The sequence below is a fragment of the Phacochoerus africanus genome, chromosome 9, assembly GCF_016906955.1.
Source record: "Phacochoerus africanus isolate WHEZ1 chromosome 9, ROS_Pafr_v1, whole genome shotgun sequence".
Lineage (NCBI taxonomy): Eukaryota > Metazoa > Chordata > Mammalia > Artiodactyla > Suidae > Phacochoerus > Phacochoerus africanus.
Window position 1 is genome coordinate 116590517 of NC_062552.1, and position 24920 is coordinate 116615436.

Here is a 24920-nt window from a genome sequence, read left to right on the forward strand (position 1 = left end):
GGAAGATGCAGCCCCTTCCCAAGCAAGTAGCAGGCAAAGCCCTCTCTCCCGCCCCGCTCCACGGCCCTGGCTGCACCCCAGGGTGACCACTCTTTTGTGCTGTCTCTATACGTAGCCTGATAACTTAAAACCACTCTTTTGAAAGAGCCAGGCAGCCCCACTCTCTCCAGGCTTCACAATATGCCACCACTCGGGGCCATCACCTTGCACAGCTGCAGGGGGCGCCACTCGTTCTAAAGAGGCAGATGCTGCATCCAGGCCTGGGCACCCGTGAGGTCCTCCGGAAACCGCTCAGATCAGAATCTGCTCAAAACTACCCACAATGAATGTTATCAGCCATTAAAGGAAGGAAATTCTGATTCATGCCCCATTGCGGCTGAGCCCTGAGGACCTGATGCTGAGTAAAAGGCATCCAGTCACAGAAGGACATAAACTGTATGATTCCATCTGTATGAGGGACTCAGGAGACTCCAATTCCTCGAGGCAGACAGCAAATCAGAGAGTGGTTACCACGTGCTTAAGGGCGGAATTCATGAATGCTTGACGGGTTCATAGGGGCGGCGCTCTGTTTGGGAAATAGATACACCCTCGTGGATGTAATTACTCCTGCTGAATTGTGCCCCTAAGAAAGGAAAAGAATTAAAATAGCAAATTTGATGTTACATGTATTTTTCCATTCTTAAGGAAAAAAAAAAAAAAGTGCCCGTGAGCTAAGCCACATCCAGGTCGTTAGCATTCTGCTCATACCTCCACAGGTAGTTAAAGAGGAAAACGCCACAGGGTTTTATGAGACTGTGAATCCCATTTCCGTAAAACATGTATACTGTTTTATAAGAACAGGCTATACGCTGTCAAACTGCAGGAGGTTATCCTGAAGTGGTCTCCTCTTCCAGTGCCTTTCCGTGGGGCAGCCAGCCAGCCTGGAGCCTGGTGTGGGCTCTTCTCCGTGGGGATTCTCTCTGGGCAGCCTGTGGAAGCAAGGCCAGTGGCTGTGGAGGAGAGGGTGGACCTGAGCACACCTGCTTCCAGCCTGTCCTGAGGCTGGCTGTACCTGTCGTGTTAGGACAGGCTCGTGGCGTGCAGGAGTAGGCATCGGTCATTTTCTTAGGCTGCAGGTCTCTTGCGCCCCCAGGAAGCCCAGTGGCCCCTTAGTAGGAGCAGGTCCCCTGCGACCGTACATTGTTCCAAGGTTCCTGTCCGGAAACTGTCAGCTTGGTTGATCAGCCTTAGCTCCCCGCCCCCTCGCCCCGGACCATGCTCGCGGCAGGTGCATGGGGGGTGGGGGAGGTCCCCGCCCACTCCCTAGCCCAGCCTTTCCTTCACCTCCAACCTCCCACCTTAACTTGCAGGTACAATGTGAAGATGCAGGCCTTTTTCACAGTCAGACAAAAGACCATTGCGAATGGCAACACGGTGAACAGTGAGCTGGAGGATGGTAATGACTGCTGTGATAACAGCTCTGATGACCCCTCCGTGCCGTTGCTGGGGCAAGGTAAGGCTGAGCAGACAGGAGCGGGCACACCATGTCATCGAAACCACCCCCTTCGTTGGTACACACACACGCTGCCCTTAAACTGTCCCTCTCTTACCCTTGGTCACAGGACCCTACCTGAGAAGGGCGAGTCATGTAGGAGGTGGAGAAGGACGAGTCCAGAGTCAACCGTCACGTCCTTGGGGATCTCCTCGGGCTCCCGAGGACGGCTCAGGGCCTGCTTGGCTTTCCTGAAATGAATTACATGCTGACGCATGTGACAGGCCAGTGACAGGGAGTGGCAGAGCAGGCCGGGGCTCCCCGGGGCTTCTCAAAGGCCAGACCCAGCTCTGGAGAGCTCTGTTCTAAAGAGACCTCTGGTTTGTTGCCCAAAGGAGCAGCGAGCCTGGGAAAGAGGCCGTGGAGCTGACCAGGAAGCCCAGACCTCCCCGGTAGCCCTGCCAGGAACCCTTTTCCCTGGGGACAGCGGCCTCGTCTCCTCAGCTTCTCCTTGGCCACCATGTCTGGGGTTTCTGGGCCTCCAGAGCCAGCCCATGTCATCTCTGTCGAGTTCCCCAAAGGTCTAGGCCCAACTGGTGACTGCCTTGGAAATCTTGTCCTCAATTCTTAACCCAGCTGGTTAGCAGGTGACTCTGTCAGTGGGGGCAGCTGCCAGGAAGCCGAGAGGGTCCCATTCTTTGGCACCCAAGACCTGTGCAAAGGCTGAATAGGTTCTTGTAGTTACAATCTAGGGAAACAAACAAACAAACAAAACAACAGCTTAAGCTGGCATCATTGACTTCCACCCACATGTTGGTACAGGCTTCCTTAACGGGGAGAGAGCGCCGTGGGCCAGCCACCTGGGGCCTCTCCCTCCTCTATTCCTCATGGGCGAGTCCCTCTTTCAGGTGACTTTAATTCCTTCATGGCTTCCCTGATGTCACCACGTTGTCTCAGAGGGCACTGTTTGCCTGTGTCTGGGACACATGGGGGCCAAAACCTATACGCCTCGGTCCCCTCCCCAGCCTCCGCCCTGGGGTGGGTCAGGGTAGGGAGCTCCTACCATGTCCACTTTGGCCTGGTGCGTCCTGTCCCATCTCAGGGAACCCCCAAGGGGAAGGCACCTGTCGTAGGTACTGGAGGGACAGATCTCCCCACATGGAAGGAGGAAGGCCGCTGGGCACAGGGGACAGATGCAGCGAAAGGCAGCCTGCAGAGCGTGGGACTAGGCCACCGCGTGGCCTGTTTCTTAGCAGGCCACCCCAGCGGAGGGCCCGTTTCCAGGACAACCTCCTCAGAAGGGGAGGGGACAGTGTGGCTGCTGTTTGGAATTTTAGCTCCATAGACACTGGCTCTGAGGGCCCCACAAACAAGACTCTCAAGAGGCTGTTCCCGGCCACCTTTGTATACGGAGATTAGTGCTCCTGAGGTCCGCGTGCTGAGTCATTCAGGCCAGTGGCAAATGCCCTTGTCCTCAGGTGCCAGCCCCGGGGGCTCCCTGCTGCCATGTGGCCGGCATGATGAGGACGCAAGCCCCTTCCTCTTGCAGGGACATCTGGCTGCCCAGAGGCCGCAGCCCATGTGGGGACTTTCCAGATGCTCAGCCCTCTCCCTTGTGTACCCGTGACAGTAGGGGTTTCCCCCAAGTTGAATACTTTTCCCCACATCTTGAAGTCCAAGGAAATTTCTGGAAAATTGGAAGATTAGACACAGGACTGCCTCCCCCCTCCCACCCCCCAGCACATGGAAAGGAGAGAAGATAGGTCTCCCTGTGATTCTTATCCGGGTAGATGCATTTAGATAAAGGCCAAGGAGGAAGAGGTCAGGGAGTCTGGGGGGAGGCAGGCCTGGACCAGGACAGATGGGAGGCCTGGAGATGCAGCCCAGGTTGCTGGATGCCCTTCTCCCCAGAGGGCCGTGTGCCGGAGTTGCTGGCCCCTAGAGGGAGACCGACTGGACCAGGAAAAGGGAGCATCCATGACATCCCAAAGGGCGGGGGGACTTTGCCATTTGGCACTGGTGTTGTCACAAAATCTTTGCAACCCGGAGCACCTCGCCCCTGGTCCTCAGCCTCTAGGTAGGTGGCATCAACACCCCGGCCAGGGGTGTCAGTCATTGCTGGCTGGTGGGTTATTTTAGGAAAACGTACGCACACAGCCCTGGCTTTTCTGTTACCAATTTTGGTATTTCCCATATTTGTAGAACCAAAAACTTTTTAACCCAACCTCTTGACAGGAGAAGACACTGCCTTTTTATCTCTACTCTTAAAAAATGCCTTTATGGACTGAAATGGTCTTAAAAATTATGCAGTTAGCTCAGCATGTCAGCTCAGGCCAGTTTCTGTTTTGGGGGGCATAACATCCTCCAACTTTGTTCTGCATTCAGTGGTTTGGGGGGGTTCCCCTAAAGCTGTTACACATTGTTTACGTCACCCTTCAATTTTGCTCAAGAAAACAGAGCCCGATACGCCAAGAAAAGGAGCCAGGGGCTGAAGCAGGAAGGCGCTCCGTTTCCTGCCACTGCTGGGGGTCCAGCCTCTTCTTGTGGGCTGTCAGGTGGCCTTGCACGCATCCTGGTAGCCAGGGCCATCATGACCACTGGCTCAGCTCACTTAGGGAGCCTTTCCAAGCCTCCCTGGGCCTGGATACAACTTTGGCTTGGAGCAGAGAGGGAGGGAGTGATTCCTGGCCTCAGGCTGTACCTCCAGGAAAAAAAAAAAATGCTGCAATGGATTAGGTTTCCTGCCGGGCAGGCACCTGTGGCTTGGATATATCACCCTGTGCTGCCACTTGGTGGGCAGTGCCAGGACAAGGTGCCTGAGAAGCCGGGCATCATGTCTCTGCCCTCCTTCTGAGCCCAGCTGTTCCCCGAGGCGGTACCCACGGCAAGGCTGGTTCCACCTACGGAGCCTGCCTCTGCTTTGCGGGTTTCCACCTCCCTCTGGGGTGGAGGCTTCAGAGGAGGGAGGGGTTGCAGCTTTCCTGCAGCAGGGAGGGGCGGGGGGGTTCCTGCTCCGCAGAGTGGGACCCAGCCGTAGAGTTCAGCCAGGAGAGGGACCTACCCGGAGGCCAGAGACCCTGCGCCCTGAAGCCGCTCCACTAACATCCTCCTTCCAATAACCCTCTGGCATCTTGGCCCCCATCAAGAATGCTGCCCCAGACTCCCGGCATCCACCGCAAGCTAATCATCTCTGGCAATCTCTGTCGGCCTTTGCCTCCTTAACTCTTCTCCTCTTCTAAATTGTAAGTAATCTGCTTCCATCCAAGCAATAACACATGCATTTAAAAAAAAAGAAAAGAAAAAAACCACACGTCCAACGCACGCCTCGTTGGCGGTGAGTGTTTGTCTCCGACAGATGCATGGTCCTCCAAGCTTTGGTTCTAACCACACGCCTCCTGTCTGCTGAGCCTTGCTGCCTGTGTGGTGAGGGTGGTGTGTCTGGTGTGCATCTGTTCGTGTTTATGCCATTAACTCTCCCGAGGGTTTGCTCTCGGCTCTCTGTTGTCAGGGAAGGACGCTCACCGGGAGCTGGTGACCCGTGGGGGGGGCAGGGGGTGTCTGCTTTGATAGCCCCTTGGAGGGGAAAGCCACCTGCTTCTGTGGGCCATGTTCGTGAATGCTTCTGTTTCGGGACCCTCGGGGGCTCCGGAGTTAAATGTCAACCCCCCAGTCTCCAGCCCGGAGCATCTTGGTGAAGGTGGCAGGGAAGATCTGGGCACTGGGAGGAGTTGTCCTTCAGCCTCATCAGTGGAAGCAAAGGGTCAGAGAGCGTGGCCTCCCTTCTGGAGGGCGCTGGAGACACTGGGCTCGGCCAGCAGCTTCCCCTGCAGACCGGCTCCCAGGCTCCTTTCCTGGCTCTCTGTCGCCTCATCCAGGGCCTGGGAGCTGATTCTTTGACCTCACTGCCTGCCCCAGGGAGAACAGATTTATCCTTCTGTGCCAGGCAGAGATGGTTCCTCTAAGACAGAGCAGGGGGCCTCCTGGGAAGCTTAGAGCCAGTGCTTTCTGGTGCCCTCCAGCATGTCCCCTGCCAGGAGGTCCTTGTCAATTTGTAAAGCCTTGTCTGAGCCTCTGTTTATGGGGGGAGGGGAAGAAAGGCCCCCCCAGAGGCACCGGTGAGCGGTGGCAGGGTCCTGATCCACTTGGGAGGAGGGCTGCCCCATGGGATACTGAAGGACCTTTACCATTGGCCAAGACTGGGCCCCTGAAGAAAAGGGCATCGATTGGCAGAGGGGCCAGATGTGGGAGGGGTGCTGTGACGGGAGAGCATGGGGCTCTGTCTAATGCTTGCTGTCGGTGGGCATTTCAGACCCAGTGGCCCACTTGATTAATGGGAAAAGCTGAAGCTGGGCTCTCAGGCGGCTACCAGCCGCCGAGACCACAGTCGGAGAAGTCGGTACCCGAGGGGAGGTCCATCGGTCCCCCCAGCCCTTGGGTTTTGCTCCCTGGCGGGAGCCCAGCCCTCATCGTGGCTTTGCGCTCAATGCAGTGAAGGAGGAGCCGCAGTACAGCAAAAACCCAGTGGTGATGGTGGACGAGGTCATGAGCTCCAGCCCTCCCAAGTTCAACTTCCCGGAGGCGGGCTTGCGTATAATGATCACCAACAAGTTTGGGCCCAGGACTCGACTGCGGATGGCCAGCAGGATCATAATTAACGAGGTGAGTTTGCTTCGTGAGACCATGAGCACGGGCGGCCTTGGATGGGTTGGGTTCTGGCACATTGAGGAGACCCTGGCTCGTCGGGATGTTCCTGGTGTGGGGCCCCACGTGTCCTCTGCCAGGCTGGCACTGGTCGCCGCACCTATTTGGTGCATCACCTGCAGGCAGCAAGTGATTCTCTCAGGAAGGATTTTAAGGCAGCTAGCCATCAAATACCAGAATACAATACATACCTGCCATGTTCCACTGAGTAATTTTGTCAAGTCCTAGAGTAAAACTAATAGGAAAAAAGCAAGACTGAAATACAGATTATTAATTTTTTTTTTGCCTTTATCTTTTTAGGGTTGCACCCGAGGCATATGGAGGTTCCAGGCTAGGGGTCAAATCAGAGCTGCAGCTGCCAGCCTACACCACAGCCATACCCACACGGGATCTGAGTGGCATCTGCGACCTACACCAGAGCTCACTGCAATGCCGGATCCTTAACCCACTGAGCGAGGCCAGGGATCAAACCTACAACCTCATGGTTACTAGTCAGGTTCATTAACCACTGAGCCATGACAGGACCTCCTGAAGTATGGATTTTTTTTTTTAATTTTACTCAGGACTAAAAAAAATTTAAAAAAATATGAAAACACACCTGTTCTCTGTAGACGGAGCAAGTCTAAAAGGAAACTTAGGCACTATGGACAGCAGTTACCCCATTTTCACTGTTCCCCAGCGTTCTGCTTGGTATTCGTGCCAAGTCTTTTTCAAATTTGAAAAAAAAAAAATCTTAAATAAGTCTGAATCTTCCTTCATGTAAAAACAAAAAACCGTCTAGCAAAGTTAACAGGCTTTGCTTCCTGACTTTTCCAGACTTTGCTGCATATGTGCCTATTAGAGTTTTAAGCCATTAATTATCCTCAGACATGAGGAGCTTGGAACTTCATTGGCTAATGAATTTGGTGGAAGACGGATAATGCACAGTGCTTAAGGGTTCTGGATTTTGAACTTTCTACTTTGATTGCTATAGGTCATGTGTACTTTCTGTGGAAAGTGTATTAAGAAAGAGAAGCATTGCAAACTTTGAGCCATCCTGCATCAGTTTGGTCCAAATCAGTCAAATTTAGATCAGTGAAAAATTGGGGGGGGGGGGGGTCATGCCTACAGCTTGCAGAAGTTCCCTGGCCAGGGATCAAACCTGCCCCATGGCAGTGACCCAGGCCGCTGCAGAGACAACGCTAGAGCCTTCATCCACTGCATCACAAGGGAACTCCCTAAATCAGGGAAATTTTAACAAATCCTGGCCATTTCTCAAAGTACAATAGTTGCACCCACTGGATGTTGGATGAACAATTCTTAGGGATTTGGGGATTTGGGTTTATGGTATATTTTTCATGGCATGCACATCCAGGGAACTGATGGGGTTTTTGATGGAGTCACTAAAATGCTGCTTGTCCTGCCCCCTGATGTCTTGAGCTGCTGAGAAAACCTTGTTTTCCACTGTCCTGGGACCAGCCTGCCCTGGAAGGCAGCATGGGGAGTCAGGCCGGATTCAGGAGGAAGAAATTCTGAGTTTTAATCTCACTTTAGCTTCTGCCTCGCTTCATCTTCCTGGGCCTCAGTTTCTCTTTGGGAGGTGTTGGACAGAGTGTTTCCAACTCTAAAACCTTTGACACCAAGAAGGGCTCTGCCCAGGGCTAAGCCGTGTTCTCGAGGAAACGCATCACGGGGTGGGAGTAGAGGGGGTAAACCCCACAAAATGCCCAGTTTTGAGGTTGTTTCTCCAGAGTCTTTGGTTTTGTTCGCTGTTCATTTTCATTCTAGAATGTTACAGATACGTTCGCAAAGCTAAAACTAATCCGTGGAAGAAATGCCTGTGGGATGGATGCCATCCTTTGTTCATTGTCATCAGAGAGAGTCTAAGGGGGTGGGTATTGAGGAAAGGGGGTATGAGGGGTGTGGACGGTGGGCTCTGTTTCTCCTTCACTCCAAGCCTACCCTTGACTGCCTTGACCCCCTGCATCCATAGTCCCTGCGATGAGTGGCCAAGATGCTGAGAATTTTTAAAAGTGTTTTAAATTATAGTTGATGTACAGTGTTGTGCCCATTTCTGCTGCGTAGCAAAGTGACTCAGGTAAACATCAGTTAAACACACACACACCCGCATACATACACACTCATTCTTTTTTATATTCTTTCCCATCATGATCTTTCCCAGGAGATAGGATATAGTTCCCTATACAGGAGGACGTTACTGTTTATCCATTCCAAATATAAGAGTTTGTATCTACTAACTCCATACTCCCAGTCCATCCCTCTCCCTCCCTTCTCCCCTTGGCAACTACAAGATTGTTCTCCATGTCTGAGAGTCTGTTTCTATTTCATAGATGGTTCATCTGCGCCATATTTTAGATTCCCCATGTAAGCGACATCATATGGTATTTGTCTTTCTCTTTCGAACTTCCCTTAGTATGATGATCTCTAGTTGCGTCCATGTTGCTGCAGATGCCATTCTTTTGTTCTTTTTCATGGCTGAGTAGTATTCCGTTGTACCACATCTTCTTAATCCATTCATCTGTCGATGGACATTTAGATTGTTTTCATGTCTTGGCTATTATGAATAGCGCAGCTATGAACATAGGGGTGCATATGTCTTTTTAAATTATAGTTTTGTCCAGATATATTCTCAGGAGAGGGATTGCTGGAGCATACGGTAATTCTATTTTTAGTTTTCTGAGAAACCTCCATACTGTTTTCCATCGTGGCTGAATCAATTTACACTCCTACAAGAGTGTAGGAGGCTTTCCTTTTCTCCAGACCCTCTCCAGCATTTGTTATTTGTAGATTTTTTTTTTTTTAACGATGGCCATTCTGACCAGTGTGAGGTGGTACCTCATTGTAGTTTTGATTTGCATTTCCGAGAGGCCTAGAATTTCACCCTGGGTTTCCCCTTCCTCTTGAGTGCCCATCCCACCTGGTCCCCTGGCTCCTTCATCCCCATAACTCACTCTTCCTCTTCTCACACCTGGATGCTGGTCATTTTGAGCTGCCACAATTAGCTCTGATTTTCTGAGCTCCTGCTGTGTGCCAGTGCAGGGGGCTGGATGTTTTACTTGTGTTACAGCATTAATCCTCTGATGATATTGTCAATTTATCAGAGAGTTAGAGTAATTTTCCCCAAGCCACGTGACTAATAAGAACAGCAATTCCAGCCAAAATCAGGGTCCTGACTGCATTATGAGAGCTGCATAGATTCTTAGGAGTCAGTCTAGCCCACCTCCCCTGCCCCCTTAAAGATAAATAAGATATCGTTATTCCTTCTATAATATCCAGTCCCTGCTTGGTCTTGTTTTGTTTTTGGTTTGTTTGGCCACGGTGTATAGCAACTTGATGTGGGATCTCAGTTCCCAGACCAGAGATTGAACCTGGGCCACAGTGGTAAAAGCACAGAGTCCTAACCACTAGACCACCAGGAAACTCCCCTTGCATTGCTTGTTATTTGTTGCCTCTTCCATGTGTCGTCCCCTCAGACATCAGGCAGCAGTTGCCCCCTCCTCAATTTCTTTTTGAATCTAAACATCCTTGGAATTCCCCACTCTCCCTAATTGGACAGAGTTCTAGTCCTTGCCGTCTGCTTACTCTCCTATAGAAAACTTAACTGTTGTTTCTCTCAGCATGGGGACCTGTCACCTCCTTTGTGTTGTAATCTGTACCTCTTTTAATACAACCTCAGGTCACCATAGATATTTTTTCAAATATAATTCTTTGTTGGTTCCCATTAAGCTAGAGTTGTGACTCGCTCCCATTCATGTTCCTACTCAGTCACGCCCACCTCCTTACAATTCAGTCCTTGCATGGCTATTTGGGGGTTTGGGGGTTTTGATTTGTTTTACTATAAGGATGACGTTTCATTTAACCCTGTTTGGGTAGCAAATTATCATGCCTCAGGTCTTGGCCTGGGTCTCAGATATAGATGATTTTGTTCTTTTTGGTAGCTGTGTATTGTGGACACACTTGTAGGGAAAAAAGGTTGAAATTTCCACTCAACCCTAGACTTCATGATTTAGCAGTCCCTGCCTAAAACCAACAGGAAGCCGGGTAACAGTCTATTCCTTTCTTTTAGAAAAATAACATGCTTTCATTTCAAGTAATAATAACTCCCTCCCAGCCCACCACCCAGCCCCCTCACCCTCTATTTGCTTCCAGTAACCACAAGAATAAGTGTTAGGCACACAGCTGTGGAGATTGCCTTGGGGACATGTTTACTGACTCTTGATCACCTGCTGAACTTGAAGGATATGTGTGTGTCCACTGCGTGACGATCATTATCCACAGGGCCTAAAGCCGACCTAGAAATATTTTTAAGAAGGACCACATAATGATAGGCTATGCAGAAGCAAACAGGTTCTCAGGAACAGGGGAACCTGTTGATTTCTTGAAAAGTGGCCTCTGCTTTTCCCTGGTTTAGTAGAAACCCACAGACTTGGCCAGGAAAGTCACCCTCTGCTCGGGTGGAAAGGAGGCAGACTTAGTCTGTAGCTACCAGGAGATGGGGCAGGGGAGGGGACAGGCGGGTTCACACACTCATTAGACGTGACAAAAAAATCTTGGCCAGTATAAGCCTTCCAGATGGCCAGTAACCCAATCAGATGTTCAGTATCATTAGTTGTTGGGGAAATGCAAGTTAAAACCGCAATTAGATGTCACCACACATCCACCAGAATGGCTGAAGTTTAAAGATTGACAATATCAAGCGTTAACAAGGATGGGATGCCACTAAAATTATGATCCGTTTCTGGTACACGTGTAAAATGGTTCATCATGCCCTCACCTTACGACCTAGCAATCCCACGCCAAGGGAAACACCTAAGAGGAGTGTGTGCCTATGTCCACAAAAAGACATGCACACAAATGTTCACAGCATTCCTCATAGTACCAAAAAGGGGAAATAACCCAGATGCCCATCTACAGGCAAAGGATACATTGTGGGTTATTCATATGGTGGAATACTATATAGCCCTGAAAAATAGCAACAACAGAGATGAACCTCATAGATATTTGGGTGAGTGAGAGAAGCTGGACATAAAATCATACATGTTCTTTCAATCCATTTATATGAAGCTCAAGTTCAGAAAAAAAAAAAACGAATTAATATTTATAAAATTAATATTTATAAAATATTAACCCTTCAGAATAAGGGTTACCTTGGTTACTTACAGAGCGAGGGAACCCTAAGGGAATCTTCAGAGGGGCTGGCAGTGTTCACATCAAGATGTGAACCATCGTTGAGCTATTGTTCATGGACTGTAAGTGCACTTGTCACATGATAACATTTTTTAAAATGTGTGAAAGACGATGCAGAGCCTCTTCCGAGACCGTCCTCATGTGGTTTACGACCATCCACGGGGAAGTCGGAATGATCACTGTCATCTAGTGTCACAGGCTGGGCAGTCAGGTTGGCGTTAAGAGGAGGAGGCCCGGGGCTCTGACCAGTGCCCCTGCCAGTATTAGTCCAAGGGGAAATGAGCAAACTTAGCGGGAACCCACGGTCCTTGGGCCATTTCTCAGGCAAGCCCATCTCCCGAGGCTCTGTTCACCAACTTTCAGGGCTGCCTGCATGCACGGAGCAAAGCAACAGGGCAGCATGTCATCTCACACCTCGGTGTCTGCCTTGCCTCCTGTCCACACAGAGGCAGAGGCTGATCAACTCGGCCAACGGTGTGAGCAGCAAACCGCTTCAAAACGGGAGACACGAGAGCATAGAGAATGGGAACGTTCCCGTGGAGAACCCCGAAGAGCTGCAGCGGGAGCAGGAGCAGCAGCCGCCCCCGCCCCCGGAGCCAGAGCCGGTGGAGGCCGCCTTCCTGTCCCCCTTCTCCGTACCCGGTGAGTTCTGGGGGAGCGGGGCTCTCGGGCTACGCTGCTGGGGGCTCCGGGGGACCAAACTCCATGATCATGATCGTGGTGGACATGAAGTCACTCAGTGAACGTCCCCAAGTGCTGAACTGTGGGTTAGAGGTGCAGTGGGATGGGACACTTCCCAGTGTGGGGGAGCCTGTGTGCCAGCCAGCCCGCTGGGGACAACCCCTAGTGACTGCACTCAAATGCCCAGGGCAACAGGGCTTTCTCATGTAGTTGGGAAAGGAACCACGGAGTTCCTCTTGTGGCTCAGTGAAAACGAGTCTGGATGCTAGTCTGACTAGCATCCATGAGGATGCAGGTTCAATCCCTGGCCTTGCTCAGTGGGTTAAGGATCCAGCATTGCCATGAGCTGTGGTATAGGTCGAAGACGCGGCTTGGATCTGGTGTTGCTGTGGCTCTGGCGTAGGCTGTTGGCTACAGCTCTGATTGGATCCCTAGCCTGGGAACCTCCATATGCCAAGGGTGTGGCCCTAAAAAAAAAAAAAAAAAAAAAAAAAGAAAGAAAAGAAAAGGAACCACGTTCATTGTGAGTTATGGACACACTCAGACTCAGCAACCTTTTCATCGTGGGCAGGCCATTTTCCCCATGTGTTGCATATGTGCAGGGACAGGATATTCTAATACATAGTTACACCTTATGTATTTGATGACATCTCCTACCTATAAGTAAGTCAGGTCAGGCTGTGACTCTTCCCTGAGCCCTCAGTGACTTCCGATCTCCTTGGAGTCTCACCTTCAAGGCCCAGTGTCTTCTGACTTTTGGTTCCTTGCTAATCTCACCTCTGTTCTTCCCCCTCCTGCCCTCTGCTCCAGCCACAGTGGCTTCCTCACTGTCCTTCCCAGAACATAGCAGGTATGTTCCTGCCCCAGGACCTTTGTATGTGCCATTTGCTGGAATGCCGTCTCCCCAGTTATCTGTATGGCTCACTTCCTCACCTTGTTCAGGTCTCTGCTTAAATGTCACCTTCATGGGGTTCCTGCTGTGGCGCCGTGGGTTAAGTATCCAGAGTTAACTCTGGACAGCAGAGGTTTGATTCCTGGCCTGGCACAGCAGGTTAAAGATCTGGAGTTCCCGTACCTGTGGCATCGGACACAGCTGCAGCTCGGATTCGGTTATGCCCCCCCCCCCCCAAAAAAAACACCTTTTCAGTGTGGCCTTCCCTGACCACTCTACTTTAAATATTTTATATTTTTTTAATCGTGTGTGTCTCCCCAGCTATAATGTCAGCTCCGCACGGGCAGGGATATTTTTCATTCATTGCTGTATCCCCAGGGCCCAAGCCTGACTCATAGTAGGTGCTTAGTAGATGTCCATCAAATGAGTGAACCCAGGAGTTCATGTGTGAGAGGAGCCTAGACACACCCAGTCTGTGTTCAACTTTAACCAAACTCCTCTGCCATCCACGATGGGAAATGACAGCCAGAACTCTTTGTTTTTTTCTCGAGGTTTTTTTCCTTGGTGTCCTGCTATCCCGAGAGGCAGGAGAGGATTCCAAACTTTTCAAGTCCAGAACTTGATGTTTTTCTGAAAAGAATTCTGGGTTTAGCATCAGGCTCACAGACAACGCCTGATTTGCGAAGGACGAGGGAGGGGCAGCCCCAGTGCCCCCGTCCCCGTGTTTATGGGAGCACTCCTGCTTCCCACGTAGGTGGCCGTGGGCCTTCCCAGAGTGGGCTCCTCGGTCACCGTCCTCTGTCTGGCAAATATAGGTTCTGTTTGCAATCGCAGGCCTCCTCAGAGTTTCTGGATTCGTTTCTGGATGCACAGCTGCCTTGGGCTCTTCCCCAAACTTAGGACCTGCTTCCAAAACCCAGACATGCCACAGACGGGAGCAGAGCCTGGGAATCAGCATTCCCGAACCTCCTGTATGTGATTCCTGGGGCTTCCTCCGAATTAGGAATTGCGGCTCCTGGTCAGCACCTCCCAGCCTCCTTCAATGCTAAGGGAAGACCCAGAAAATGAAATTCACACCCCCACCGAGGTCGCAGAGGAGCCCAGCCCAGGGGTTTGGGCCTCCCCAGGGCCCCCTCTGCTGACCAGAAGGCTGGCTGGCAATGGAGGGTCTTTGTCTCTGTTGGCCTCTCACACAACCCTGGCATCCCAGCCCACCTGCCAGAACACTCTGTGGGAGCCAAGGTCCTGCTCAGCCAGCTTGTCTGGTGGACTTAAGAGGGAACTGTCTTTGGGTGGGAGCTTGGCCTCTGGGGCTGGGACACTGAGGGAGGAAGGGGTGGCCTTCCCCGGATCCCAGAAACTATCAGATCACCCATTTAGACATGACTTTCTTTTCTGCGGGGCCGAATCCTGGGAGGTCAGGGTGCACAGCCAGAGGAGAGCCTGCTCCAGGGCTGATGGACCAAGATGGGCTTGCCCCGCCCAGAGTTTCTTACCTCTGTGTCCTGAGAGGTCCAGGCACAGGCCCCTGGCTGCCCTGCACAGCCCTATCCAGGTCTGAGTCACCAATGGAGTTTCAGTTCCTCGGGGCTTGGAGGCCAGATGCTGGGGCTGGGGTAGGGCCATGGGGAGGGAGATGCAGCCACAGTCCAGGAAACAACCTGCCTTGCTGGGTCAGAGTGAGAAGGAGCTACCATTGGGTGAGGTCTGTTCCAGCCCCAGAAGGTGGATGGAATCCCCATTTTGCAGTCGTGGGGCCTGATGGGGTCCCCGCTGCCACTTCATCCGAATCCTGGTCCTGGTGCTGCTTATCATCCAGGGCTCTTCAGGAAACGGGGGAGGGACATGCCCTTTTGGCAGCTGCTCTCCTGTAAAGTGAGGCAGCCACGTGTCCAGGAAGCTCATCTTTCCATTTCCTGGAAACCCTGAGTCTGAGGACTGCGTGGGTCGGACCTCAGGACCGGCCATCCCTCCTGTTATCCTCATACCAGGATCTGACACTCCTCAGAGACGCGGCTGGTGGGAAATCAGCTTGAGCTGCCCGTGGGGACTCTGGGCGGGTCACTTCCCAGGGTGGTGGGCTTAGAATGCTGCTCTCCTGCAAGGGCTGGGACAGAGGGCGCTCAGGTTCTCTGCGCCCATGAGCGCCTCCCCAGGGAACTCAGCCCTTCCTGGTGGGCCGGGACTTCCTGCTGGAGTCAGTTGCACATTCCTCTTCAAGCCAGAGGCTCTGGAACATTCCCCTGGGCTGGCCCGCAGCAGAGCCAAGTGTTGGGGGCTTCCGCCCAGTGTTCGCCTCTCCTCGCCCTTGGGAACGGGGCCAGGGCTTCCTGTGTCCCTGGCGCAAGCTCCCTTTGGCCCTGCAGCAGTGTGTCCAGGTGTGGCCCTGGGAAACCGCAAGTTACGTCCTTCCCCCTTCTACCCTCCCCCACCGCCACACAAAAGAGGCGCGGGGGTGGGAACGGAACGGTGGGGCTGCCGCCGGGTTAGGTGTGCACAAGTCAAGGCCGGTGTAGGCAGAGGTTCAAGGACATTGAGCCAGTCCACGGTCCACCCACTCAGTGCTCTTATCTTTTCAAGTCCTCTCTGATTGTGGCTTTGCGATGGCCTGGCTCTGCGGAGCAGCCCTGAGGGGCTTTAGGAGTGGATGGAGCTAGTGTTCTTCTCAGCTGGACCCCAGGAAGGAATCACAGGGCCAGGGAAGGGATAGGAGCCGGGGCACTGGGGAAGGGGAGAAGCCATCCCTCCGGTCAACTCAGAACCAGATTGGCCACAGGTATCAAGGAATGAACCAGGCCGTCTGGCCCGCAGTGCTTCTGCGTGGTCAGGGGCAGCCTGGGGGGCAGGCGCTGGAGTCTGGAAACCCCGGGTTTGAATCTCTGTCCTACGACTCGCCAGTGCCGTGGTCCTGGGCAAGCAGCTTTCCCTCCTAAACCTCTGTTCCCCGTCCACAGAGCGGGACGATGGCATCCGGGGTCTCTGAGAGCAGTAAGATAGATAGATAGTCACCACCTCTGTGGCCTCCAGGTATTGACACCGGGGTGCTCGGTAAGCATTCATTCGGGTCACAGTCAGCTTTAATCACATGGCTTCGGTTGCACCCAGCTTCTGGTGCCCTCCCCTGCTTGGACTGTAAGCACTGTTCTAGAAAGGTCCAGAATCTTCAGAGACCTAGGCGCCCTCGTCATCCCCAGGGCTGGGGAGAAGGCACTGGTATTTACTAAGTGCCTGCTCTGTGCCAGGCACTGGGCTTCAGGCGATTTGCAGGCAAGATGATTCTGTTAGTTGGTGAAACATTTGGGTACCAGACTCTCGTGGGCTTTGGGGATCCAGGTGGGAATAGGACAGCTTTCAGGCTTGCAGGGTACATGTCATCTCCTGCTCTTAATGGCACAGCTGATAGGGGTGGGGAGGTGGGGTGTGGCAAAAGCCAGCCCAAGGCCCCTGCTCTGCTCATTACCCCCATGAAATATCACTGGGCTTGTGCATCAGAGCCTGGGGCACCCCGCCACAGCCTGGCTCTGGTGCCCGCTTGCTCCAGTGCTGGATTTACATCAGCAACAAATGAGGCTGTGCCCTTCCCACTGCAGGCCACAGAGGCTGGTACTTGGGCCTCCTGGGCTGGCTGTTGGTTGGAGGGAAGAGGAGAAGAGGGAGCTCTTCCTCTCGTGGAGACTGTGATCTGCAGGCCAGCCGGGGACCCAGAGCCGCAGCCGGGCTGGGGAAAGCCCTCTATATGGGCCGTCGGTGGCTGACGTCGTCTGGGAGGGCCACCAGCACCATGGGCCACACCCTGGCCTTCCAGCTGAACTCCTGTCTCCTGCCCCCAAAAGGCTAGGAAAATCACAGCTTGTGTTCTGGGAGACTGACACTCATGTTTGCCTATATTACAGCAGCCGTATCTACAGGGAACTTGCATGTCAGGCATAGAGGGAAAAATAGGGAATTCTTGGAGTTTCTGTTGTGGCTCGGTGGGTTAAGAACCCAACATAGTGTCAAGACACAGGTCCGATCCCTGGCCTTGCTCAGTGGGTTAAGGATCCGACATTGCCACAAGCTGCCATGTAGGTCACAGGTGTGGTTTGGATCCCGCATTGCTGTGGCTGCGGTATAGACCAGCAACTGCAGCTCCGATTCAACCCCTAGCCTGGGAATTTTTATATGCCATAGGTGCAGGGGTAAAAAGAAAGAAAATTTTTTAGTAAAAAATAGGGAATTCTTACAGGGCTCTTATGGGGCTTCTGTGTGCCACACCAGCCCTGTTGTAAGAGCTTACGTGTATTCCCTCCTGTATCCTCAGTGCCACCTGGGGTAGGGCCGATGATCACCTCCATCTTACGGAGGAGGAAAGGGACGCACAGAGAGGTTAACCGACTTGCTCACAGTCACCCAGCTACTAAGCGGAGATCAGAGTTTCCGGTCTGGGCAGCCCAGGGCTAAGGCATGGAGGCTGCCGAGGGCCCACTCAGCAGGGGCATGACCACGGGAGCAGCAGCGAAACTTGGAGAAAAGCAATACAATCCATCTTAACTGATGACTTGGACCAGAGCAGACCTGCTCAGGAACTTGTGTGTCTTCCAGGTTCATAGCGACAGAGGAGGAGGCAGGGCCCCGACCTATAGCTCAGCAGGCACATCCTTCATGGAGCCCAGGCCCCACGCTGTGCTTAGAGTCTGTGTGCAGCCCGGCAGGGGGAGGGGGGGACTGGTGGGGTCCCTGGTAAGGAAACGGGGGTTCAGGAAGCTGCACCCAGGTGAGTAGGGGCCACAGACAGGGCTGCTCCCCTAGATCTGCCTGACCCCTAAATGCTGTCCTCGGCTTGGTCCCAATATTGACATTGGCGAAGAGGGCCCCCTGCCAAGCTGGAATGCAGCGGGGGTGCCCGCCCCCCGGGACCTGCAGGAAGGAAGGGAGGGGAGACGGCCAGCTGCCAGGTCTGCGTGGTTTGTAAGCACCGGGAACGCACAGCCCTGCCCTGAATGTTGCTGAGTGTTTAAGGCAAGCGTGCCCAGCAGCGAGGGGCATTGGGGTGGGGGTACTGATTCCACTGGTATTTCCGGAGCCAGTGGCTTCTGTTTTGGGCTCCCAGGACCTCCAGGTTCAAGTGTGGCCTTCGGAGGCAGAACAACGAGCTCGGAGCTCTGTACTTGTTGCTTTTCTTTAGTCTCCCCACAGGGGTGGGTGGGGGAAGACAGCAAACACCACCTCATAGATGAGGACAGGGTGGCTCAGAGAGGTTGAGGGTCCACCCGCTGCCACACAGTCGAGAGTGACAGAGCACGAACAGCTCTCTTTGGCCACAGGCCTTGAGATTGCTCAGGTGGTGTGCAAAGCGGGCCATAACTTGGGCTCATCTTTCGAATAAGGGAGTTGATGCCCTAACCCCCGATGCCTGCCTTCCAGCTCTGGGACCCCCTTCTATCCCGTCCTGGCGCTGGACGTGGTGGGGGCTGTGGTCGCGTATGCAGAGCTGGTCCCGGGATCTGCGCCCGCTGAGGAGACTCTGGACCCGGCTCCTCTGAGAAGATGCTAGGCAGCGGGTCTGTCCCATTTCCCTGGGAGGGAAGCTGCTGCTTGGGGAAGTGTGAACAGGGTCCCAGAGGCTGAACCGTGTGTCCTGACCGTGCTGGTGCAGGGAGGAGACCAAGCCAAGACCGCCTCCCTGGGGAAGGGCTCCCTAAGCCCCAGAGTCTCTCCAGGCCTCCGCACTGGGCTGCCAGGCTGCTCACAGGGCCTTTGGCCCCTCTGCCCACAGCTCCGTGTTCACCCTCAGCAGGGCTCGCCCCTGACCTTGCTGAAGCCTAGTGTTTTCTCTTACATCCAAACCTCAGCAGGGCAGCTCAGTTTGATTACAGCCCTGATCTCGTCTGCTTCCCATAGGCTCCCTCCTCGCCCCTCTAGTGTCCTAAGATCAAAACCTGCCCTCGAGCAGTCAGTGATACTAAGGGGCTTTGGTGTTGGCCTCCTGAGTCTGCCACTTCCTAGCTGTGTGACCTTGAGCTAGATGGTGTACCTTTCTGAGCCTGTTTTAGTGTTCAAAAAATCACCCAACCCAGTGCTTGACAGTAGTAGGTACTTAGTAAGTGGAAGTTAATTAGCCATTAATATCAGCAATAGCTAATATGTAGTGCTTACTCTGCACCAGGCATTGTTCTAAACGAGTCTCATGTGTTGGCTCAGTTGAGTCTCAGTGGTCTAGCACGCTGAGGTAGGGAGTGTTGATATTCCCATTTTGCCCGTTTGAAAACTGAGATTCATCGAAGCTAAATACTTTTCCAAGGTCACAGAGGTAGCATGCTAGAGCTGGGATTTGAACCTGGGGTTATAGCTACCATTAATCATGAAGCTTCTGTGCCCCTTACAAAGCAGTCCATTTAATGCTAAGTCTAAGTTTAAAGTATAAAAAGTATATTAAGGAGTTCCCGTCATGTTGCAGTGGTTAATGAATCCAACTAAGAACCATGAGGTTGCGGGTTCAATCCCTGCCCTTGTTCAGTGGGTTGACGATCCGGCATTGCTGTGAGCTGTGGTGTAGGTTGCAGATGCGGCTCAGATCCCGCATTGCTGTGGCTCTGGCGTAGACTGGTGGCTACAGCTCTGACTGGACCCCTAGCCTGGGACCCTCCATATGCCATGGGAACGGCCCAAGAAATGGCAAAAAAAAAAAAAAAAAGACAAAAAAATGTATATTAAAAGTAAAAATGAGTTCTAAAGTTCATCCACTCCCCAGGAACCAGAAAGCTTTAATGGTCACTCTTCTCAAGAGGATGTTTCTGTTTAGGTCACAGCCATGAGCTAAAAGTATAAGGCTCTCATAAGACCGTTGACACCTTCGTCCCGCACTGGGTGGTAAAAGGACTTCCATAGGCTTTAAAGTCACAGGACTGAGGGCAGGTGAACAATACAGTACAGAGGGCCCAGGACTTAGATTCTAAAGCCCTGCATGCAAGTCCTGGCACTACCTCTCACTTTGTGATGTTTAAGTTACTGAATTTCACCAAACCTTGGCTTCTTTACCTGTGAAATAAGAAGAATATCTATCCCCCCAAGTTGATATGAGAAATAGTGTTGTAGTTTCCATGGTGGCTCAGTGGTAATGAACCTGACTGGTATCCATGAGGATGCGGGTTCAATCCCTGGCCCTGCTCAGTGGGTTAAGGATCTGGCGTTGCTGTGAGCTGCAGTATAGGTCATAGGTGCAGCTCAGGTCTGGCGTGGCTGTGGTGTAGGCCGGCAGCTACAGCTCTGATTCAACCCGTAGCCCAGAAACTTCCATGTGCCGTGGATGCAGCCCTAAAAAGACCACCAAAAAAAAAAAAAAAAAAAAGCATTTGTGAAAACCACCTCCAAGACGTGAGGCACAATGCAAATGTTGGATAATGGTGAGGAGGCTGTTCCTTAGTCCAGCCTTGACAAGGCTCCGTTTTTCACCCACATCCCCCTTCCTCCCCACGAGGACCAGCTCAGAGGCTACTGGCTGAGGAAACAGGGTCTGTGTGTGGCTCTGCCACTACTTTTCTGTGAGTTCATTCACCTTCATGGGACTTGGTTTTCCTCTTTATAAACAGTTGACCAAGTGAGATTTGTCTCTGGAATGCAAGGCTAGTTTGACATATGAAAAACAATTACCCCGCTGTATTACTAGAATTAAGGACCAAAGCCACATGATCATCTCCACACACACAAAAAGAAGTTCTAGCCAGGCTAAAGAGGCAAGAAAAAATAAAAGGCATCCAATCTAGAAAGGAAGAAGGAAAAGTGTATTCATGGATAACGTGAGCTTGTATGTAGAAAATCCGAAGGAATCCACACACAAACTCTTCGAATTAATAAGCTGGCAGGATACAAGGTCAGTATACAAAGTTCAGTTGCATTTCTATACATTAACGTTCTGAAAATGGAATTAAGAAGATAGTTTTATTTACAATACCATCAAAAAGAATAAGCTACTTAGGGATAAATGTAACAAAGGTAGAATAAGACTTGTACACTGAAAATTACAAGGTTTTAGTGAAAGAAATTAAAGATCTAAATAAACAGACATCCCAAGTTCATGGGTTGGAAAAACTTAAAAATTTTAAGAGGACAGTAGTCCTCAAATTGATCTACAGATTCCATACAATCTTTATCAAAAACCAAGGTAAAGGGTTTTTTGTTGTTTTTTTTTTTTTTTTTGGCAAAAATTGACAAGCTGGTCCTAAAATTGATCATGGCAATGTGGGGGACCCAGAATAGGCAAAACAATCTTGAACAAAGTTGAAGAACCCCTCACACTTCAAACCTTATTACAAAGGTAGAGTAATCAAGCCTGCCTGGTACTAGTATAGGGTAGAAATATAGATCCATGGAATAGAATTGAGTATCCCAAAGTATACCCATACATTTAAGGTCAATAATTCTTGGTAAGGGTGTCAAGACAATTCAGTGGCAGAAAGAATAGTCATTTCAAAAATGATGCTAGGAAAGCAAGGTAGCCACACTTTTTTGAAAGTTTACCCCGGAGATCTCTTGTGGCGCAGCAGATGAAGATCCAGCATTGTCACTGCAGCAGCCCAGGTCACTGCTGTGGCTCAGGTTTGATCCCTGGCCTGGGAACTTCCACATACTGCGGGTATGCCTCCCCCCAAAAAAGTTGTACCCCTAATTCACACAATATACGAAAATATGAAACAGCCTTAAAAGTAGTAACTTAAAAATGAACCTCTTAGGAGTTCCCATCATGGCTCAGCAGAAACAAATCTGACTAGCTAGCATCGTGAGGATGTAGGTTCGATCCCTGGCCTCACTCAGTGGGTTAAGGATCTGGTGTTGCCGTGAGCTGTGGTGTAGGTACAGACATGGTTAGGATCTGGCATTGCTGTGACTGTGGTGTAAGACGGCAGCTACAGCTCTGATTCAATCCCTAGTCTGGGAACCTTCATATGCTGCAGGTGTGGCCCTAAAAAGAAAACAAAAAAAAAAATGAACCTTTTAGAACTAAATATAAGTGTACATGGACCTTGGATTAGACCGTGGTTTCTTAAATATAACAAAAGCATAAGGAGACAAAAAAATTTAAATATACTTTATTGAAATTAAAAAATTCTGATTTATAGGGCACTATGAAGAAAGTGAAAAAAAATTCATGGAATAGGAGAAAACATTTGTAAATTATATTTCTGACCAAGGACCTAGTGTCTAGAATATATACAGAATTCCTAGAACTCAGCAGTGAAAACAACTCAATTTTTTTTTTTTTTTGGTCTTTTTAGGGCTGTACATGTGTGTGGCATGTGGAGGTTCCCAGGCTAGGGGTCTAATTGGAGTTGTAGCCGCCAGCCTATGCCACAGCCACAGCAATGCTGGATCTGAGCCACGTCTGCGACCTACACCACAGCTCACGGCAATGCTGGATCCTTGACCCGCTGAGTGAGGCCAGGGATCGTACCTACAACCTCATGGTTCCTCGTCGGATTCATTTCTGCTGCACCACAGTGGGAACTCCACAACTCAGTCTTTTAAATGGGCAAAAGATTTGAATAGACATCTCAAGAGATTTACAAGTAGCCAAAAAGTCAATGAAAGATACTCAACACTATTAATCATTGGGGGAAGGCAAACCAAAACACAGTGAGATACTACTTATCACTCACTGAAGTCAGTCAAAAAAGAAAACACTAGGAATTCCCTGGTGGCTTAGGGCGTTGTCACTGCTGTGCTACAGGTTTGATCCCTGGCCCAGGAACTTACGCATGCTGCCTGTGCAGCCAAAAATTTTTTTTAAAAAATGACAACACTCAGTTGTTGGTGAGGATACAGGTATATTGGAACCCTCGTATACTGCTGGTAGAATGTCAAATGGTGAAGCCTCTTGGAAACCAGGCTGGCAGGTCCTCAGTTAACCCCAGAGTTACTGTACGATGCATCAACTCTGCCCCTAGTTATATACTCGAGAAATGAAAACATATGTCCACACAAAAACATGTGTGTGTTCGTGGCAGTATCATTCATAGCAGCTAAAAAATAGGAACAAATATCCATTGTTATGAACAGAGTAAACAAAATACATTGCTATATATGCTAGAGTGTTGCTTAACCATAAAAAGGAGTGAAGTACAGTTTCACGCTACAACACGGATGAACTTTGAGAACATGATGCTAAATGAAAGAACCCAGACACAGAAAGCCCTGTGCTATGACTCCATGTATATGCCGTGTCCAGAATAGGCAAGTCTACAGAGGCAGAAGTAGATCCATGATTGAGAGTTTGGGGTGGGGGGGCGATTGCTAGTAGGGATGGGGTTTCTTTTCAAGGCCCTAAAATCTGAAATTATTCAGCTGTGAGGATTATACGGCTTTCTAATATACCAAAGCCCAGCTCATTGTACACTTTAAATGAGTGAATTTTATATCTTAATTAGCTCAAGTTTTTAAATGGAATGAATCTAAAAGGGTGGTTCTCAAAGGGCAGGACTAGCAGCATACGCAGCACCTGGGAACTTGTTACTTATGCAGATTTTTGGACACACAACCCAATTCCAGAGCTGGCAAATCATCAGCCCCAGGAGAGGCAAGGTCTTCGAAGCTCTCCAGGAGATTCTTTTTTTTTTTTCATCCTTCATTCAAATGCATTATTTTTAATTTTTAAAAATTTTTTTAGGGAAGTTCCCAGGCTAGGGGTTGAATAGGAGCTGTAGCTGCTGGCCTACACCACAGCCACAGCAATGCCAGATCTGAGCCTTATCTTCGATCTACACCACAGCTCACAGCAATACCAGATCCTTAATCCACTGAGCAAGGCCAGGGATTGAACCCATGTCCTCATGGATGCTAGTCGTGAGCCACTGAGCCACGACGTGAACTCCCCAAATGCATTTAAAGGAAGCAGTGCTGTAGAGGGAGTAATAATCAGACCTGATGTGTTATTTCTATTCCACTATTTTGAGATTCTGATTTATACTCAAGTTCAAGAGCCACTGGTCTTTGACTCTGCATTCTAGATCGTGCAAACACTCCTGCTCCAGGGCCCATGCATGTCTGCCTCATCTGATGACACACACACATCCCCACACACCACAAGTTAACCATTCTGGGTAGTTAAGTGTCCAAATTATTTTGTTTGAAGTTTTTCCTTAGTCACTGCATCTGTTCTTAATTTTTCGTCTTTTTTTTTTTTTTTTTTTTTTTTTTTGCTATTTCTTTGGGCCACTCCCATGGCATATGGAGGTTTCCAGGCTAGGGGTCGAATCGGCGCTGTAGCCACTGGCCTACGCCACAGCCCCAGTCTGCAACCTACACCACAGTTCTTAATTTTTCCCTCCAGTAGGATTAGCCATCTGTTTTGTTAGAGTTCATTTTAGAAGATTTTTGTACACATAATTAAATTGTAATTTCCTACTTCAAAAAAGAAATCTGAGAGTAAAAGAAACCACAGCAGCCCTTCTTTCCCTCGCTCACGTTAGTGCATCCGTCAGGGTCCATGGCGAGCATCTCTCGGATGTCCGTGACACTGCACATTAAGGGATGGCAGTTGGGGGAGAGGCAGGCGGGGCTCCTGGTGGTACTGGAGTGGGATATCTATAGTCTCATCTATAGATGGGGTCCCATTTTCACCCCTGTAGTCCCCAAACTCTATTGCTTCAGCTGTGAATTAGTCTAGACTCTCAAGGTTAGAGAAAACCCAGCCAGGCTGGTTTAAGCCAAAGGGCCCATAGTTGGCAGAATGTACCTTCAGGTAAGGCTTGACGTTGGGCTTACATGGTCACAAGGTCCTGTCCATCTCTCAGCAAGGCTTTCTCGTGCATTGGCTTCATCCCGTGGCAGTTTGTAAAGATGACCGCCAGCCATCTGGGCTTCCATCCCCTTGGGTTAACCCAGTGCACAGGTGGAGGCTTGGGTTAAGGATTGTGTTCGGCTGCCTGTAACAGAAAATTCGAGTGACAGAGCCTTCACCTCAAGGGATTTACTTTTATCATGTAGTAAGAAGTCTTGTGATTAGGGGGTCAGTGT

General features: G+C 50.7%; 1 protein-coding gene across 1 annotated transcript in view; it reads left to right on the plus strand.

Annotated features, from left to right (window-relative positions):
- Positions 1–24920, plus strand: part of SLC24A4 (solute carrier family 24 member 4) — a 171480-nt gene that overhangs the window by 125355 nt on the left and 21205 nt on the right. The window contains exons 10-12 of the mRNA XM_047796192.1: positions 1350–1492; positions 5961–6130; positions 11806–12001. Of these exons, the coding sequence (XP_047652148.1) occupies positions 1350–1492; positions 5961–6130; positions 11806–12001 (509 nt within the window). The remainder of the gene's footprint in view (positions 1–1349; positions 1493–5960; positions 6131–11805; positions 12002–24920) is intronic.